Source organism: Hyperoodon ampullatus (genome assembly GCF_949752795.1).
Source record: "Hyperoodon ampullatus genome assembly, chromosome: 2".
Classification (NCBI taxonomy): Eukaryota; Metazoa; Chordata; class Mammalia; order Artiodactyla; family Ziphiidae; genus Hyperoodon; species Hyperoodon ampullatus.
Window position 1 is genome coordinate 114792487 of NC_136915.1, and position 17933 is coordinate 114810419.

A 17933-nucleotide genomic window follows, 5' to 3' on the forward strand; every position below is an offset into this window, starting at 1 on the left:
TCTCCCCTCTCCCTCCATAACTAATAAACAATAAATAAATAAATTTTCCTAAAGTAGAGGGAAGAAGGCATGAAAAATTGGCATCTGCAGTGTAGCTTCTGGATGCCACCAGGGGGCACTGTGGCTTAATACCCCCAGCTTCCTAAATGGCCCCCCTGTGTCCAAGGATCCCAAGAGCTGGCAAGGACAATCAGCAGTTCTTTCAAATGTTCCCTCTTCATTGGCAGATTGGAGTCCCCAGGTTTGCCTCCCTCAGTAATGTTCTTCAGGGGGACACGGGGTGGGGGGAGGGGCCCCCTTAGCTCTCTGAAGCTACAGGCTCCCCGTCGCGGCTCTCAGTCTCTTCCGGGATGTCCTGCATTCGGGTGAAGTCTGAAGGAGGACGGGGCAAAGTTAGTGAGTGAACAGATGCTCCCGTGATCAACTGAACCGCTATACTGACGCCTCCCCGTCTGTGGGCTGAGGAGCTCAGAGAGCTGTGAGGGAGGGCAGAGGTCTGTAATCCTTGGTTGAGGGGAAAACCTCTGTCAACAAAGTAAGGTATCCACACCTAAGTACTTGGTAAGTCTATGGAGACACAATTTGATGAATAAAATACAAAATATGTTAAGATTAGTATGAAGTCACAGTAGCTTTGGGTTATTTTGTATTTCCTGAACCAACTATAAGAACTTGGAGGTCTTTGAAATTTTTTTACTTTGGAAATCTATTTCTGCTTGAAAAGTTTGGGAATCATGGACTTACTACAGCAGAGGCCCCTACATTCTTTGCTTCCTAGAGTTCCACTTCCCGTCTACCAGGAGGCAAAACAGGAAGTGCTCTGTGCCCCTCCCAAGACTTACTGTAGACCTCAGTGGTTGGTTAGGGACCATCCTAAATGTTCCCGTGCTTTAGGATGCAGGCTGCATTTGGAAACCACAGCCCAAGGGTCTGTACCCAGGTTACATCCCATTTCCATTCCATGTCTCCACCAGGATCTCACCTCGTGGACTATGGGGCGGAGACAGACGGCTGCTACCTTCTTCCTCGCTGCCGGTGTCGGGGTCACTGCTATCTTGCAGCCGCTCGTCGGGGCTGCCCAGCTCCTGCCTCTCTCGATCCTCAAAGGGTCGATGGACGGAGCGAATAGTCACAGGCAAATCCAGGCGGTCGTGGCCTCGGCTGGGCTGTGGACGGCAGGCCAGAAAAGCAGGAGGCCAGGGAATGAGCAGTGTGAAGACTCAACTCTCAGCACCTCTACCACTGACTGATTTCTTTCCGCACCCATCGCAACTGTTCAGTCCTCCCATCAGCATCCTATATCCTTCAAGTCTGATGCCTGATGTCATTTGGCCTCAAATCTCCAATTGCTTTCTGGTTTTCTCATGGACCCTGATATCCACCCTGATGTCAGTTCACTACTTCAAGCTTCCTTACCTGTGGGGGGGTGAAACTCAAGTACAGGGCATCGCCTGCAGGGAGGCTACGCCGCCTCGGATCCAGAGGCCGCCGGGCCCAGGGGGCCTCAGCCGGGAGTGGTTCCGTGTGGCCCAAGGCAGCCAGCTGCCTGCGAGCCTCTTCGGCCTCCCGCTCCAGCAGGGTGCGGGCATGCTCGCTCTCTCGGAGCCGGGCTTCCAGGCTAACAGCCTCCGTCGCCCGCTCTTCGCCGAGGCGTCGGCAGCGCCGTAGCTCCTCCTGCAGCAGCGCGTGTTGCCGCTGCAGCAATGCCAGTTCCGTAGCCTGCTTTTCAGGAGCCACAGGGGCAGCCCCGGCTCTGCCAGCCTCCCCATCCCGGGAGTTGGCTCGGGTCAGCTTCTCCCGCCGCTCGGGGCCCTCAGGGAACCGGGCTTCCATCAAAGTGTCCTGCTGGGCCACAGCCGCCTGCGGGTGGAATGGAGATGGAGGGGTGTATCAGGACCCCGTTTCTTCTACCCCTCACCCTCACTCCCCAGGGCCCAGGTCACGATTCCTGGAGAGCTCGAATCGGGAAGGCTTAGAAAGGCCTGTTAGGATGATTCTGTCCCACCTAAATGGGCAGCTCGGGTCTGGCTCCTTCCCTTCCCACTCTAGCCCTTGCCCCACTGACCTGTAGGCCATGTAGAAGTCCATAGAGATTGACCAATCGCTGCAATGCTTCCTGAGGACAGAGGAGAGGGTGGGAACAGAGTCCAAGCTTCAGGATGGGAGAACTGCCCAGAAGTTGAATAAGTGTGGGCGTGGAGCAATAAGACTGCAGGTACTTTGAGGTGTACACTCCCCCTCCCAACTCCAAACTGGGCTCTAATTTCTCAGATGAGAGTACCCCTCCTTTAGTCTTCTGTATCATCACATTCCCATCTCACCTCCTGGGGAGATCTCAGCTGATTTCCATTTCGATCCTGCAGAAACGGGCAAAGATGGGGAATCAGCAGACACACAAGTCCCTGGTGCCTGTCCCTGATAGCTCTGAGTCAAGGATCTATAGGGCAGCTGGCCCTTTCCCTCCTTCTAGCCAAGTCCCGACACCTCCTGAAACCCACCTTCTGGCTGGAGTCTGAGTCAGCTCTGCAGAGCTCAATGGAGCCATTGAAGGTTCTGGCCTCACCATCTGTTGAGAAGGGGAAAAGGATGGGCTGAACCACTTCCCCAGCACCCTCATACCACTCGGTCCCTGGTACCACCCCATTCTCTTTAACCCCTCCCACGTGCTACCTTGGTCCCCTGCCCTGGCACTCACTGGCAGTGACTCCAGGACTCGTGTTACCACCGCTATCTGGTTCCATGGACAGGGCTGGTTCCCGGGGTGTCAAGAGTAGCTCCACTCCAGGCCCCACCAGCAGGTCTTTCAGGCCCTCCACTGTGGGGAAAGAAGAGGTGAGGACCGGAGCAACAGAGAATCCTGCGGGGGATGGGAGGGGATGCCATTCACTCAGTACATGGAACATGCGGGCATCTAGGGGAATGCCCCCTGCACATGTAGTGGGGTCTCACTGCCACCACCACATACAAGGCAAAGGTCCTTAAAGGTCCCAAGGGGCAGCACAAGTACGTGCAGGATGAGAGGTGTCAAACAGCAGCAAGGACCATCTTCCCCCGCAAACAAAAGGCACTCAGGGGAGTTATGGCCTATGGGGCTGACGTCCCCCTTGTCTGTGTGTGTCCAGGTCTAGCCACGGGTCCATATCTTGTGATGGTGAGTGGATGAGTCTGGACTCTTCCCTAGGAGCCCCCTCACCCTCACGGATGGCATCCTGCAGCAGCCGCTCGCCACGAGGGGACTCGAGGGACTCAGAGCGGAAAAGCCCCCTGGGCAGGGTGGGCAGGGGCATCCCACTGCCGCCATCCTCTTCCACCTGGAAGTGGGTCATCTCGGCAAACAGCCCAACCTTCTCCTGCAGCAGCTCCACCAGTGCCCGGTCTTTCTGCTGCAGCTCCACTGTGGATGAGAAACAGGTGAGCACCCGGAGGAGCCAGCAGTGGAGGGGCAGCCCCAGGGGTCAGGGGCCAGGCCTGGGCAGAGTGGCAGGACTTAATTTTGGTTTTTTAGCATTTATGAAAAAGAAAATAACTTTTTTCTGGGAAAAGTAACACATGGACTTTTGTTTTAAAAACAAAACAATGTGTGGCAGGGACTGCAGGCTGTCCACCAGTTTCCATTCTCCCCACCTTCCTTTAATTAGAGAAGGTGTGCAAGTTTCATCTGGGCACACGGCTGCCCAGTTACACTCGATTTCCCAGCCTGGCTTGCAGCTAGGCATTGCCACGGGACTAAATTCTGGCCAACAGATGTGAGAGTCTTCCAGATTTGCCCTTAAAAAAAAATTGGTGTAAACTCTCCTTGTTCTTTACCCCCTCCTTGCTAGCTGGGATGCAGATGTGATAGCAGGAGCTGGAGTAGTGATGGAGACACAGACATAGAGGACATAGAAATGGGGAATCTTCACGTTGAAGAGGGCAGAGCTGCACAACTACCCTGCACTTCCCACTTCTGGACTGTTATGTGGAGAGAAATAATCTACCTCGTGTAACCGACTGATTTCTGTTAATCTTTTTGTATAGCAGTTAGATCATACCCCAATTAATATAAGGCCCTATAGTAAAAAAGTAAGTTACAATCTTAACTGTTATTCCTAGTTTCCCTGCCCAGAGGAAGCCACAGTAATAATATTTTATCTTCCTAGAGATATTGCATACACATATACAAAATACATATGACATATATCTATCCCCAATATTTTCACATCAGTGGTAGCATATACTTTACAGTGTTTTAAACCTTGCTCTTTTCGTTTAACAATATATTTTGGTTATGGATCTACATCAGCCCTCATAGAGCCATCTCACTTTTTAGACAGTATTCCACTGTGTGGATATATCATAAATTATTTAAACAAACTCTATGGGTGGACTTACTCTTGATACGCCGCAGGTAAGCTTCATCCTCTGTCTCAATCAGGGGGAAGTCCTCCCTGGATGGGCATCTGGAGGGATAACAGGTTGGGTGAGGTTTGGGGAAGGAAGTCAGGTTACACACCAGGAATCTGCCAACCCTCCTTCCCAAACGTGCTCTATTTCTCCCTGGTAAGCCTCATCAGCTCCACGCCCTGGCTTCATCCACTCTTGATCCTCTCCTTTTCCTAGCACTGATCATCTGCATCTACTGGTCTGTACCTCTCCAAAGGTCACCTGGAGAGGTAGCGTAGTGCAGAGGGATAACTAGTTTTTGGCATCAAGCACCCTGCGCTCAAATCCTGGCTCCACAATTTACCAGGTGGTAACCTCTCTATTTCCTCATTTGAGAAATGGGGATAATATCTTCCTCACAGGTTTTCTGTAAGGATTAAATGAAATAATGTACCACTGCTTTGAACACAGAAGCTCAATAAATCAATTATAATGAATAATATTATTTTCGCAACTACAAATATTAATTTTATTATTTATTAATTATCTATTAATATTATTAATAAAAAGGGCACTATAGATCTATTGTCAATGGGACAGGTACTTTGCCTTACTTTCCTAGAATTGGTAATTTCATACTTTGCACGCACTTCTGAAAAAATTGTTCAAAGTCTTAACTGCAGAAGTAAGCAAAAAAAAAAAAGGTTTACGTAATATAAAGTAGAGAAGAATCCATTCTCTGAAAGCTAAAACAAAAAATTCATAGGACTTCCCTGGTGGCACAGCGGTTAAGAATTCGCCTGCCAATGCAGGGGACATGGGTTCAAGCCCTGGTCCCGGAAGATCCCACATGCCACAGAGCAACTAAATCCGTGCGTCACAACTACTGAGCCTGCGCTCTAGAGCCCACAAGCCACAGCTACTGAGCCCGCGCGCTGCAACTACTGAAGCCCGCGTGCCTAGAGCCTGAGCTCTGCAACAAGAGAAGCCACTGCGATGAGAAGCCTGTGCACCGCAATGAAGAGTAGCCCCTGCTCGCTGCAACTAGAGAAAGCCTGCACGCAGCAACAAAGACCCAAACCAGCCAAAAATAAATAAATAAATAAAATATTAAATTACTTCAAAAAAAATCATAAACATCCTAACTGAATTTATTCTTCAGGCATAATCTTTGAGAATCCATTTTCAACATTTTACATGCACTTCACTTTTTTTCATCACAACAGACACACAGTTGACTGCCTCAAATCTAATGTGTGTCCAACAGAAGCCAAAGATCTGCCGCTATAGCACATGAAATGATTTCCTTCTTGCCTCTGTTGTATGGAGTTTGTTTTGCTCCTCTTACCACTAATATCAATGCTTTCATTATCCTCTTTTTCATTCATTTTTAGAAAATAAAGGTAAAAGACAGTACGATAGGGCTTCCCTGGTGGCGCAGTGGTTGAGAGTCCGCCTGCCGATGCAGGGGACACGGGTTCGTGCCCCGGTCCGGGAAGATCCCACATGCCGCGGAGCGGCTAGGCCCTTGAGCCATGGCCGCTGAGCCTGCGCGTCCGGAGCCTGTGCTCCGCAACGGGAGAGGCCACAACAGTGAGAGGTCCACGTACCGCAAAAAAAACCCCAAAAAGACAATACAATCCAAATAATGGCCCACTGCCTACAGACTAAGATGTTAACGGAGGTGAAATTGTACTCCTGGCTGGCAGGTATGCCAGAATGTGACGGCTTAAAGTATTCCTTTGGCTTGTCAGCTCATGCTGCATTTGGAAGGTGGTTGTGGTCGTATCATATAAAGTGCGACTTTACAGGACAGTAGAACATAGATGACATTTCCTGCCTTGGGCCATCTTGTCTCTCTCCCCTGGCTTCTGCCTCCACCTCTGAACCCTGGGTTCCATTCCCTGGGAGTGCTGTGGCCTGGGGCCTGAAACTGCAGGTACTGTGAGGCCATACACACACTCACACTCGCACGCTCTGCTGAATGACGCGGATCCAGGTGCTCCGGTCATCCCGGGATGCCGTGTGGACCTCATACATCTCAGGGGGTGCCGCGCTGATCAGAAACATCCCTTTCTCCTGGTTGGCGATGTCCCGCACGATTAGATTCTGCAGTGACACCACCGAGGGCTTGTCCTGCCAGTCAGGGGAAAGGAAGAATTAAAGCTGGGAATCCTGACCCCTGGATATTTGAGTCTTCAGTCCTTCTGGAATACCCAAAGGATTGAAGAGTCAGCCGAGAATACAAGTTAAGAACCAAGGCTCTGGTGCCAGCCAGACAGGACTTAGAAACGTTTGTGACTCTTGATGATTTAATTAACTTTAAGCTTTATTTTCCTCATCTACAAAAAGAGGATAATAACGGGCCTTCCTCACAGGTGTAAAAGTGCCTGCATACAGTAACAATTTGTCTTGGCTATTCTTATTTCTCCTTATTATATTATAGTAATGGTTACAATAACAGCTGTTTGACTCTGGAGGATTCCAGGGTTCTTCCAGGCTGGGGTAAGAAAGCAAGAAGGGCCTCAACACTTGTCTGTGCTGAGGAAGAAGAAGGTAGAAGGTCTCACCAGGGCAGGAAAGATGTACTTCTGGTCCTTCTCCTGGAGAAATACCAGCACATCTGTCATCAGCAGCATGAGCACATCTGGCAGGAGGATAAAGGCAGGACAGTCAGCATTATAGAGTATCTGAGCAGCTGTTCTTCTTTCTCAAGGACCAGGTCTACCCCATTAGGTTAGAGCTCCTGTTTCCCCTCTTCCTGACCTCTCTCCCGCTGGTTGCTTCCTCCACTTTTGCAGACCTCCCACCTCTCCCATTCTTATAGCTCAGAAATGGGGGATAAATGTATATGCCATCAGATAAATCAGCTTCTTGGGCTAGAGGTGCCCATAAGCGATCACCCAATGCCTTCGGAGAAAACCCTCTTTATCCAACGAATGCGGGTTTCTTAACCTGGGGTCTACAGACCCCCTAGGATGTCTACTGTTGGGCTTCAGAGGCTCTGTAAATCCTCTGAAGTTGCACAAGCAACTTTACATATTAATATATCACATGTGTACTTTTCTGTGTGAAAGGGTCCAGAATTTTTGTGAGGGTAAAAGGATTCCCAGTGCCTTTCAGTTCCATGTTGAACAACTGACTAACATAAGACCTTTTTGGATATTTGGTCTAAGCTCCCCCCGACCCCAGCATATTTCCACTTCTCATTTTGTGCTCCACAGGGAGGGGAACAGTTGGGTTCCTTATCCATCTCTCCCACCACTGAACAATCCCAATCTCCTTCAACCCCAGCAGGCCCTGCTTTCATTTTCCTTCTCTGCCCCACCTTCCAGGCTCTCAGATCCTAAGAGGTCCTGTGCTTTAAGACTTAAGGGGAAATAAAGGTCAAGCCCAAGAAAGTTGGATGTCACAGTCGAGAAGACACACACTTACCCTTTGCCCTTGGAGATCTTTCTAAGTTGTGGGCACACAGAAGGGGAGGGCTTTCAGAAATAAAGCTCTCCACCCTTGCTATTTTTAACCCCCCCATGCTTTATATTCTTAGCTTCAGCGTGGGAGGGATGGGAAGGAGAGAAAGGGATGAAGGAAAGTGGCTGGTGAAGCCTGCAATACTCAAGCCTATGAAGTGGGGATTTCATGACACAGGACAGAAGTGCAGGCAGGCTCTGGCCTCAGGTAGCACGGTATACTTCTGCCCCTCATTCCTCACCCCCATAGCCAAGGCCTGCAACTCTCTCGTCTTGATTTAGGTAGGAAAGCGTTGGCCAGTGCAGTCTGGGAAGAGAGCCTGGGAAAGAGTGCCCCAGCCCAACATGCCCCACCCCCTTTTCTCTTCTCCACTCAGCCTGCCCTTCGCTGGGCTCCACCCCCTCCCGTGGGCCTTCCCTAGCTGTGTTCCCAAAGCTCCTGCCCATTCCCCAGCCCTGGTGGCTGGGATTCCAGCTGGTAGAACCAACTACCCTGATCTTGTCCGATGATCCTGGAATTTCTCTCTTTTCCTCATCAAAACCGGTAGCTTTCTGGGCATGCAAGAACCAAAGAAATGAATAAATACTGACAAGGAAGTCCTTGTATCGCCCGTGAAATCCAGAATTCAGACTTTTGTTGCAACAGAGACCACATATTTTCCTCCCACTGGGTCTCACCCTGGCTATAGGGCTGCATTAAAAGAGGTCCTAAGGGCTTGGATGCTTCTCCTTCTTTATATCTGACTGCTGACTCTTGCCTGGCCTGCCAAGCTGACCACTGACCTTTGAAGCGCCCAGTAGCTGTCTTCCAGAGCAGGCAACCATCGTGGATGAGCTTGCGCCGCAGAAGCTCCTCTCGGCCAAAAGGGCCCTTGCCAGGCACCGGGGTCTGGGCCCGAGGGTCCATACGGTTGTAGATCTCCTGCAGGCGGGCCCCTTTCTCCAGCTCGTGCACATCCTGGTCTACGTTGGACAGCAGCTCCTTCACCAGCCCCAGTGCCGTCGTCAGGTCCTGGCGCTCCTCTTCGATCCCTGACCGGGGGGTCAGCGTGAGGGAGGGATGGCTCAGCCAAGCTTCAAGCCAGCCCCAATTCCCACCAATCTCGATTTCCACCTTCAGAGGCTGCCCAGCATTCCACATCTGACCCTATCCCTCCCCTTGGTTATCCCGAGCCATTTCTCACCCCAGATAGCCCTCTCCCACCTTCCTCCCTCCCAGGCTCTTCCTCTCACCGTGGGAATGCTGCAGGATCCGGTTGATGAGCACCGGGTACTTGGTGATGCGCTGAGTCACCAGTAGGATGCACTCCTGTACACCATGCCGCTTCAGCACGGCCGAGCGGGTCACTTTCTACAAGAGCAGAGGAGGGCTCAGGGCCAGAGTGGGGCCCGAGGGGAGGGCAACAGAAAGAACGCTGGAGCGTTCTTGGAGCCTAAGCCCTGGCGCTGGCCCTAACTTGGCCATTTACCTCACACCGGTCGGCATAGGTGACCCAGTCTGGAAAATGGGGACGAGAAGGTCACAGGTTTATTGTGAGGACCAAAGTAGCAAAAGCACTTGCTCTACTGCTATGAGGGGCTGCTGATGGGACCCACAAGCGGATGTGTCCACAAGGGTTGGGCCACTAGAGGAGGCTGAGTGTGGGTCCTGGAGAGGTTTGCTCACCCGGATGAACTGCTGGAAGCGTTTGTCTCGGGCATATAGCTCCTTATAGAGCTTTAAGGCCTTGGTGTGGCGGCTACAGAACTCCGAGTAGGTCTTCCGCATCTGCTCTGCACTGGGACCTGAGAACTAGAAGTTGGGGGAGCAGGGCTGGGTCAGCATTTCCCCCAAAGCCACATCTCATCCCCAACACCCTCTGGCCTCCCACCAAACAGGCGGGCTTCCTGCCTCTCCAGCTCTCTCTGGCTCCATCCTCTAGAGTTTCGAGATGAGAAATGCCCACTCTAGTCACACCTCCTCCCATGAATGCTGCCCATGGGTCCTGCCTTTTCTCACCTGGCTGATGAGCAGGTCACCCAAGCGATGGATGACGAAGTTCCGGGTGCTTCCAGGGCACAGGGCCTGGCGTCGGCGTTCTAACAGCTGGCTGAGGAAGCGTGTATGGATGTCACTGAGTTCGTCCACGCAGGGGAACAGGCCCTGGACCACTCCTGGCTCCAGCTGTAGCTCTTCCAGCATCCCCGTGCGGAAGAGGCGGGTCATGATCTTCAGGGTCCGCACGTGGTGTAGCTCTGTCTGGATCAGCTCTGCGGGGACAATGGGACACCTGGCCTCTACCCTGGCTTGGCCACAATTGGTGGGGCCTAGGCTGGGGACCTCAGGGCTCATTTGAGGTTTTTAAGATCCCTTCCAGGTTAACATTCTGCATTATTACGATCTTAGATCATTTTCTAATCATTTTTTAATCTTTATGCCGTGTCATCTTAAGCTATGAGCTGTTTTAGGGTCAAGAGCCATGTGCCCCCTACATGTCTAGGTTTCCCACAGTTCCCAGTACAGTGTTGGAACAGGCAGGGAAAAGACTAAGAATTGACTGGAAGGAAGGGATAAAGAAGGGCCTTGGAGGTCAAGAGCCCAAAAGGTGGGGGCTTGGTGGCTACTTGTGGGGATGCCAGGCAGGGTCTTGAAGGCCAATGGGATAAGAAGGAAGGGTCTTGAGAGGTAGGGGCTGGCAGAGGAAGGACACAAAGAAACAGGACTGGTGACAGAAGAGAAGTCTGGGGTGGTCTTCTTGGCTCACCATAAATGACATCCTGCTGCTTCATCACCTCCTTTTTATGCTGCTGCAAGAAGTTGCTATCCACAGCAAGGCTCCAGGAATCAGCTGCAAAGTCCTTCTCGTCCATCTCAAAGTCACTCATCAGCTCATTGTAGATCACCTCTGCACCTGGAAGTGAGTGGGGGAAACAACTTGGACCCCAATTCTCTTCCCTGGGTCCTGGGCCCTTCTCTAGATCCCTTCCCACCTTGCCGTTCCCAGGACTGCTCCCACCTGCCCCTCATGCCCTGGTCTCCCTGAGGTCCGGGCACAGTCACCTTCGTCGATGAGGGACTCCACTGACAGGGTCCGGTTCCGCATGTTGAGGGAGTCTGTGGACTGGGAGAGGATCCTGCGCAGCCCCAGGGGAGACTCATCGTTGAAGTGTCTGAGGGGAGTGGAGCCTGGCTGCATCACCCGACTCCGGCAAGAGTTCCCTTCCCGGGTGGGGACCCAAGGTGGGATCCCAGAGGCAGTCACCCCAAGTTCTCCTTACCTGTCTGTCTATAATTCTGAACTCAGGGATGGGAAAGACCTCTCAGCCCCCCATCTCCACTGCCATACTCTGCCTGCCTGGCTCTCCCTTCCCCAAGCAGAGGCTCACCCAGCAATGTTGGTGGTGGAAACACTTTTGGCTAAAGACAAGGAGGAGCGGCCACGGCGGGAGCCAAGCAGGGACTGTCGGAAGCTGTCGGAGGGGTAGATGGCAGAGCTGGGCCGCTCCCGAGTGGTGGCTGTCAGGGGGACACCAAGTAGGCAAGCGTCAAACCTGGTGCCTTCCCAGGATTCAAGCCTCCCAGGCTCCTCCACTAGAAGTGAGGCCTCCTCTCCAGCCCCACCTTTAGCCCTGTTTTTGTTTTTTTTGGCCCTGTTCTAGTCAAAGAAAGATGGTAACAGTAATTCTACCTGTATGTTTGTGCAATACTTTTTTTTTTTTTTTTTTTTTTTTTTTGCGGTACGCGGGCCTCTCACTGTTGTGGCCTCTCCCGTTGCGGAGCACAGGCTCCGGACACGCAGGCTCAGCGGCCATGGCTCACGGGCCCAGCCGCTCCGCGGCATGTGGGATCTTCCCGGACCGGGGCACAAACCCACGTCCCCTGCATTGGCAGGCGGACTCTCAACCACTGCGCGACCAGGGAAGCCCCGTGCCATACTTTTAATGTTTATAAAGAGCTTTTCTTGCCTTATCTGTTTCCCACCACAAGACTATGAGCAATCTGCAGCTCAGGACGGTTAAGAGACTTGTCTGGGGTGACTCAGCTAATGGCTGAGCAGAGATTCGGACTCTGGTCTTTTTTTTTTTAACATCTTTATTGGAGTATAATTGCTTTAGAATGTTGTCTTAGTTTCTGCCGTATAACAGAGTGAATCAGCTATATGTATACATATACAGACTCTGGTCTTTTTGACTAAGCACCACGCTCTTTCTGTTACACCAGATCTGTCTGAATTGGCCCTTGACAACTTCTGCCAACATTCCCAAGTGCGGTGTAAATAACTAATAATAATAATATAAGGTGTGACCAGGCTCAGATGACCAGCCATCCTAAGGCTTTGTCCCCATTTGAATTCTCCTGTCCCGCCCCTAAGCCCAAGAGTCCGGATCTCCCTTATGACTCCACCATCAGCATCCAATTGAAGACAGGAAGGCGCTGTGCCAGGGAACGACCTCAGGGGGGCAGCACAGCTCATGGGCTGAGAGGCCTGGGGTCCAGGGTCCTATGGGGGCTCCAGCATCCTCACTACTCACTCTTACTGCGAAGTGAAACAGACTGCAAGGCAGTGTTGTTCTTCAGCAGGGCAGCTTTCTGTTGCTGTGAGACAGAGAGCAAGAGAGAGACACCAAGAACAGCTGTCACCCTTGGGTCACCCCCATAGGCCCAGGGCAGGAGCTGGGTGGCTGGCCCCCTAGGGAGAAAGCTGGCATGATGGCTAAGGGCATCAGGGTGGCTGAGCCCAGTGCTGGGGGGATGTGTCTACAGCAACAGGCTGACCCCCTCTTGCAGGGTCTGCGGCCTGGGGTGGAGGGTCTGGGCTGCCCCCTGGTGAGGAGAGGGGTTGAGTAACACAGGGTGAGGAATGAACGGAAAAGGCATGAGGGTACCGCACACTCACTACCCTCTCCCCCAGCCCTCTGCCCTCCCTGCCATCTCACCTTCTGCTTGACCTTGGTACAGTTGGCGAGGGTGTCTTTACAGCGGTTGTGGATAGTCACATTGCAGGCTGGGAGGGTGGGGTAGAGAGGGTGACGGGAGGGCCGGGTGGTACGGGGGGGACACACCCACATGCAGACACCCATCTCCCCATGGCCACACAGCCTGAGACTCTCCCCCTTCCCAGACTCCTCGGCCATCGCCGCACCCCAGTCCCTCTCCTCCCGCCTCCCCCCTTCCTTCAAGCAGCAGATGAAGTGAGGGGGTATAGGTGTGGACCGCAATTAAGCCATCAGGAGGGGTAGGCAATCCTGACTCAGAGATGACCTGTGAGGTGGACTAGAGGGAAGAAGGGGTTACTGGCTGCCAGAGATGAACTCAAGAAGCACAAAGGTGGTTGAGAATGACAGATGGCAGAGAGGACGCCCACGGAACAGAAGGTGGCACAGGAGCAGCTGGGATGGGGGCTAGGGGCAGAGAGGGGGAAATGAACATCCCCTGAGCTTGATCCTAACCACCCCTTGAGGTAGATTCAATGATCCTCATTTTATAGATGAGGACCCTGTCTCCTGGAGAGGTTAAACCATCTGCCAGAGGTCATACAGCTAGTGGTAGAGCTGGGGTTTAACTCAGGAGTGTCTGTGCACTTCCTGTTGAGCCATACGTATGCCCACAAAGTCTGGCTAGGCCTAAGCAGTGCTAAGGCTGATGGATCCAGTGGCAGAGCGGGGGACAGGCCATGCCCTGCCCCTGCCCGCCACGCCTGCCTGCCTTCTGCACTGCTCAGCTATGCTTGCTATGACTCCAGCCTCCCTTCCGGACCCGGGGAGTCTTGTTCCCCAAGTAAGGTAAACCCACAGCTCCCACACTCCATCTGCTTCTCCCTCATCAGCCACCCCACCCTGCCATGGGGTAGGAGAGAAGAGGAGAGTAAAGGAAGAGTAGCTAAGCCTAGGTACTGGGACTACTGGCCGTCCCTTTCCCCAACATGCCCTCACAGCCCTTGGCCATCTCCAGCTTCCCCTCCCCCCCTCCAACAACACCGGAAACTCTGCTAACTCCTTCAGACAATACCCAGCACCGTGCTTACTTCCACAAATACAAGGCGAGCAGGGTGGGGCAGAGGGGCAGACAGAAGTGGGGGCTGGAGCTGCGTCCACCCCCCCTGGAGCCCCCTTCTCCTACCCGCAGCACCCAGTGTCTCTGGATCGAACCTCCGCTATCCACCTGCTCTCAAAATAGCACTTGCTGCCCGCCTCCCCAGTTCCCCTGGCAACAAGCTTCCAGATTGGGAATTCTGTCAGGTCTCTAGAGGGATCTAGATTGGGGTTCCCTCCTCATCCTCATAACTCTAAGTTGAACAGTGAGGAAGTAGAGAAGCCTCGCTGGTTCTTTCTGGGGTTCCTTCGCAGCTTCCATGGAGATTTAGAAGCTAGAGCTTTTGTCCCTCTGTTCCGCCACAGGCCACAACACCTCCGGTCCTGCGTTAATCAGAAGCAGCTCTTTGCCATAAATCTGGGTGTGTGGGGAGGCGGGGGTAGACAGGGCAGGAGCCCTCCGTGTAGGCATCTTGGGGAAGGAAGAATTCATTGCTTGTACTCACTAAATACAGGGCTACCCTTAGGTGTGGGTGAAGGTCAGGAGCTCTATCTAATCCTTATTCCCCCAACATACACATTGCTGCCATATTCTCTCTTTCTCACTGTGTATCAGTCAGACTAGAAATCTGAGACAGGGGGGTCCTAATCCCTAATCCTCTGCTTCAAACTGTAGAGATTAAGAGATTTCAGCCTCCCCTCAGTCAATAGCAAGGGAAGGAGCAAGGGGACCCTGAAGTCCTGAACACCCAGTTCTGCCCAGGAAGATGGGCAGAACAGCTGCAAGGCCAGCAGCTTCCCACCCAGCTCCCCTATTTCCGCCCCCCCTACCCTGCATACACACAACATTCCTGCTCCTCTTCCAATCAGTTCTCCTGACCCTCAGCAGCTGCTCAGGGAGCTGGGGGATGCCCAGCGGACGACAGCTGCGAGGGGAGCCACTCCAGCCTCCCCTCCCCCATACCCCCAGCTAGTCCTGCTTAGGCCATATCCTGACTGCCACTACCCCTAGACATGAGGACAGGGGGAAAGGGATCAAGCATCTGGCCCTGGCATTTGGGCCCTGCGGGGGCTCACAGAGGAGAGTGATCCTTATGGATCCAAGGTAAAAAGAATGGAGAGAAAGATTAGGGTCAGTGGGCGCTGACTCAAGAGTGACATTCAGGGTCCAAACAACTTACTTGGGCAGATGAGGGCCTCCTTGGCTGTGATGCTCTTGTTACAGGCATAGCACATGGTCATGCCCGAAACGGAGATGGTGGTGAAGAGATGCCCGTTGGTATAGCGGGCGTCCTTGGCTTCCTTCATTTTCTCTTTTTCCCGGGTCTGTAGAAGGGGCGAGAGAGACAGGAAGTGAGGCTGGAGGATGCCAGGGTGCCTGAGGAGTCCAGAGACACACGCCGAGGGCAGAGGCAAGGGAGCAATGCCTGCCTGAAACACACCACTTCCTGAAGCAGAGCCTGCCGCGCCGTGTCAGAGGCAGCTGTCCAGGAGTGACCAGGCCAGCCCCGAGGGCCGAGCCCGCCCCTGACCTACCTGGCCCCTGCGGCTGGGCTGCCTCCTGTTGCCGCTCATTTCCCCGGCTCTAGACCTCCGCGTCCTCACTCCACCTCCCAGCCCTAGCTCTGCTCGCCCCCGAGCTGCTGTACTCTCTTCTCTGTGCCGGGGGAAGATGCGCAGAGAGGAGGGGAGAGCAGGCGAAGCAGAAGGTGCCAGCTCACCAGCGCTTTCAAATCTATGGGAGTTAGCTCCTCTTATAACCATGACAACCAGTGTTGGAGCCGCTATCTCCGTGGCAGTGGCAGTCACAGTGGGGGGCAGGAGATCCCCTTATTAGATTAGCTGAAGGGGGCAGAATGCCTCCACTGCCACCCCCAACCAGAGGTCAGGATCCCAAACTTCTGACTCTTCCGCATCTGCTCAGCCAAGGTACACGGGGCCTCTCTGTGGGAGGCAGCATGTCCCCTGCTAACCTCGAGGCAGGAGGAGCCTGGTTTCAGTCTCGGGTCACTTGTCCTCTCTGGGATCTTTAAGAAAGGAAACTGGGCCACCAAGGCCTCATTCCCGGCAGGAAGTCTCTTCTGCAGTCTAACTTTTATCCCTTTCATGCTACCCTCCAAAACCTAGGATATCTCCCTTATTCCTCCTCACCCAATTAGTCTAGGAAGTCCTTTCTAGCATCTACCCTCCATCCTCCAGCAGCAATGTCAGCTCCTCCTGCTCTGGTCTCCGTCGAGATGGGGCACACTCTCTGGGCCCTTCCACAGAAACTCAGAGGCTGGCATTTCCCATCAGCTTTCTCTTCTCCTGCTTCCCCCTGACCTCTGCAGGTCAAGTGATTCTCCCTGACCTCCTTCTGTCCTTTCTCAAGCTCCTGAGCTTTCCCTGAAAATGAGGAGATGAGAAGATGGGACACCATGCTTTCCACCTATTCCAGGACCCTCCTCAGTGGTCACCTCAGATCCCTGATTTTCCCTCCACTCTTAGAGGACTGACAGCAGGAAGAGGACCTGGCAAGACCACTCCCTCCAAGGATTCCCTGCCTCTCAGAAAGCAAAGAGCGAGATCCTGATGGCTGAGGCTGAGGGCAATGAGCCCCAAGTAAGAGGACACTGTCTGGGGCCCCAGGGAAGTGAAACAAAAACTCAGAGGAGAATCCTCAGCCTGGACCTTGGGGGCCTAGTCCTGACTCTCAGCTGAAGCCACACTAGCAGTTAAGAGGTGGGGGAGGGGAAGAGACGCGTTGGCCTGGTGCGAGGGTAGAAAAGGGAAGTGTGAACGGGCTGAGTCAACAGCACAGGGGCCAGAGGGCACTGGACTATGACGCCCTAGGGTCTCAGGGCTTCCTGGTAGCCCAAGATCCTTCTCTCTCCTGCCTACCCTCAGAAGCTCCAGGTTCATCTGATGATGAGCAGAGCCTAGGTCTTCAGGTCATTTCCCACCCAATCACCCACTTTTCTTTTCTCCTCCCCTCCCATCCTCCTCCTCTTCTTATATCATAGTCTCCTTCCCATCCCCTGGCCTCCCTCCTCTCCCCCATGGCCTCCCACCTTGGCTGACCCTTTTTCACCTTTGCATCTCTTCTACTGCCCTTGGCCTCTCCCTGCCCTCCTCCTCCTAGACCTTGTCAAGAAAGCTCACCAACTTTTAACTCTAACCTCCCTTTTTCTATTCTGGTACCTACCTACCTGGACCACTATAAAATTCTCCCTTTAGTCTAACCTCCATCTGCCCTGCTCCAAATTATAGTTCTTTAGGAGATCAAATCCTCCTCTGAATAACAGCCGTTATAGGACCTCAAAGTCCAAGTCCAAATAGCTCTTCTTACTGTCCTATACTCTGCCTTCTCTTCTCCTCTCCTGTTCTCCCAACCTTCTCTATGACACAAATAAAAAAGTTTGAGGACTTATTATGTTTGAATTAAAAGTATGCAAGCAAAAAAACGTGAAAATCATATTAAAAGAGCAACATGGGGAGGGGCAAATTAGGGGTATGGGATTAAGAGACACAAACTACCATGTATAAAATAGGTAATCAGGGAATTCCCTGGTGGTCCAGTGGTTAGGACTCCGCACTTTCATTGCTGAGGGTGCGGGTTCAATCGCTGGTCAGGGAACTAAGATCCTGCAAGCCAGGCAGCGTGGCCAAAGATAAAAACAAAACAAAACAATAACAGATAAGCAGCAAGGATGTACTACATAGCACGGGGATTTATAACCGTTACCTTGTAATACCTTTAATGGAGTATATATAATCTGTAAAAATACTGAAACTAATATAATATTGTAAATCAACTATACTTCAAAAAATAAATAAAAAGAGCAACATGTCTGAATCAGGGTCAATTCCCAAATGGGCAGTCCTGCAGATTTGCCCTAGGGCTGCTACAACTCCCCCTCCCCTCCCCTGAGCTCTTCCCTCTGCCCTCAGGCCTCCAGGAGCTCTCACCTGGGAAAGAGGCGGGGAAAGGGAGGGAGAGAACTAGGGGCAGCCAGAGAACAGGGTCTCTTGTGGCCCTTCACCTCTCTGGCATCAACATCCCACAGACGACCCAGCTACTCTGGGCCCAGGCTCCCCCACCTCCCAACA

At 52.7% G+C, this 17933-nt stretch overlaps 1 protein-coding gene across 8 annotated transcripts in view; it reads right to left on the reverse strand.

Moving 5' to 3' along the window:
* Nucleotides 1-298: 298 nt before the first annotated feature.
* ARHGEF2 (Rho/Rac guanine nucleotide exchange factor 2) overlaps nucleotides 299-17933 on the reverse strand; it is a gene marked incomplete at both ends in the record, with an annotated part of 41235 nt that continues 23600 nt past the window's right edge. For 3 of the 8 annotated variants that reach the window (XM_079698005.1, XM_079698004.1, XM_079698006.1), the window contains 21 exons: nucleotides 299-372; nucleotides 983-1166; nucleotides 1417-1860; nucleotides 2066-2116; nucleotides 2322-2357; nucleotides 2499-2566; nucleotides 2696-2815; nucleotides 3194-3394; nucleotides 4372-4439; nucleotides 6329-6498; nucleotides 6933-7009; nucleotides 8616-8864; nucleotides 9066-9183; nucleotides 9499-9624; nucleotides 9832-10082; nucleotides 10577-10723; nucleotides 10873-10982; nucleotides 11199-11328; nucleotides 12345-12408; nucleotides 12750-12817; nucleotides 15026-15170. In XM_079698005.1, coding sequence (XP_079554131.1) covers nucleotides 299-372; nucleotides 983-1166; nucleotides 1417-1860; nucleotides 2066-2116; nucleotides 2322-2357; nucleotides 2499-2566; nucleotides 2696-2815; nucleotides 3194-3394; nucleotides 4372-4439; nucleotides 6329-6498; nucleotides 6933-7009; nucleotides 8616-8864; nucleotides 9066-9183; nucleotides 9499-9624; nucleotides 9832-10082; nucleotides 10577-10723; nucleotides 10873-10982; nucleotides 11199-11328; nucleotides 12345-12408; nucleotides 12750-12817; nucleotides 15026-15170 — 2901 coding nt within the window. Of the gene's footprint in view, nucleotides 373-952; nucleotides 1167-1416; nucleotides 1861-2065; nucleotides 2117-2321; nucleotides 2358-2498; nucleotides 2567-2695; nucleotides 2816-3193; nucleotides 3395-4371; nucleotides 4440-6328; nucleotides 6499-6932; nucleotides 7010-8615; nucleotides 8865-9065; nucleotides 9184-9498; nucleotides 9625-9831; nucleotides 10083-10576; nucleotides 10724-10872; nucleotides 10983-11198; nucleotides 11329-12344; nucleotides 12409-12749; nucleotides 12818-15025; nucleotides 15171-15380; nucleotides 15420-17933 lie in introns of those variants that run through there. The other 5 variants (XM_079698008.1, XM_079698007.1, XM_079698011.1 and 2 more) reach the window with 5 other exon arrangements.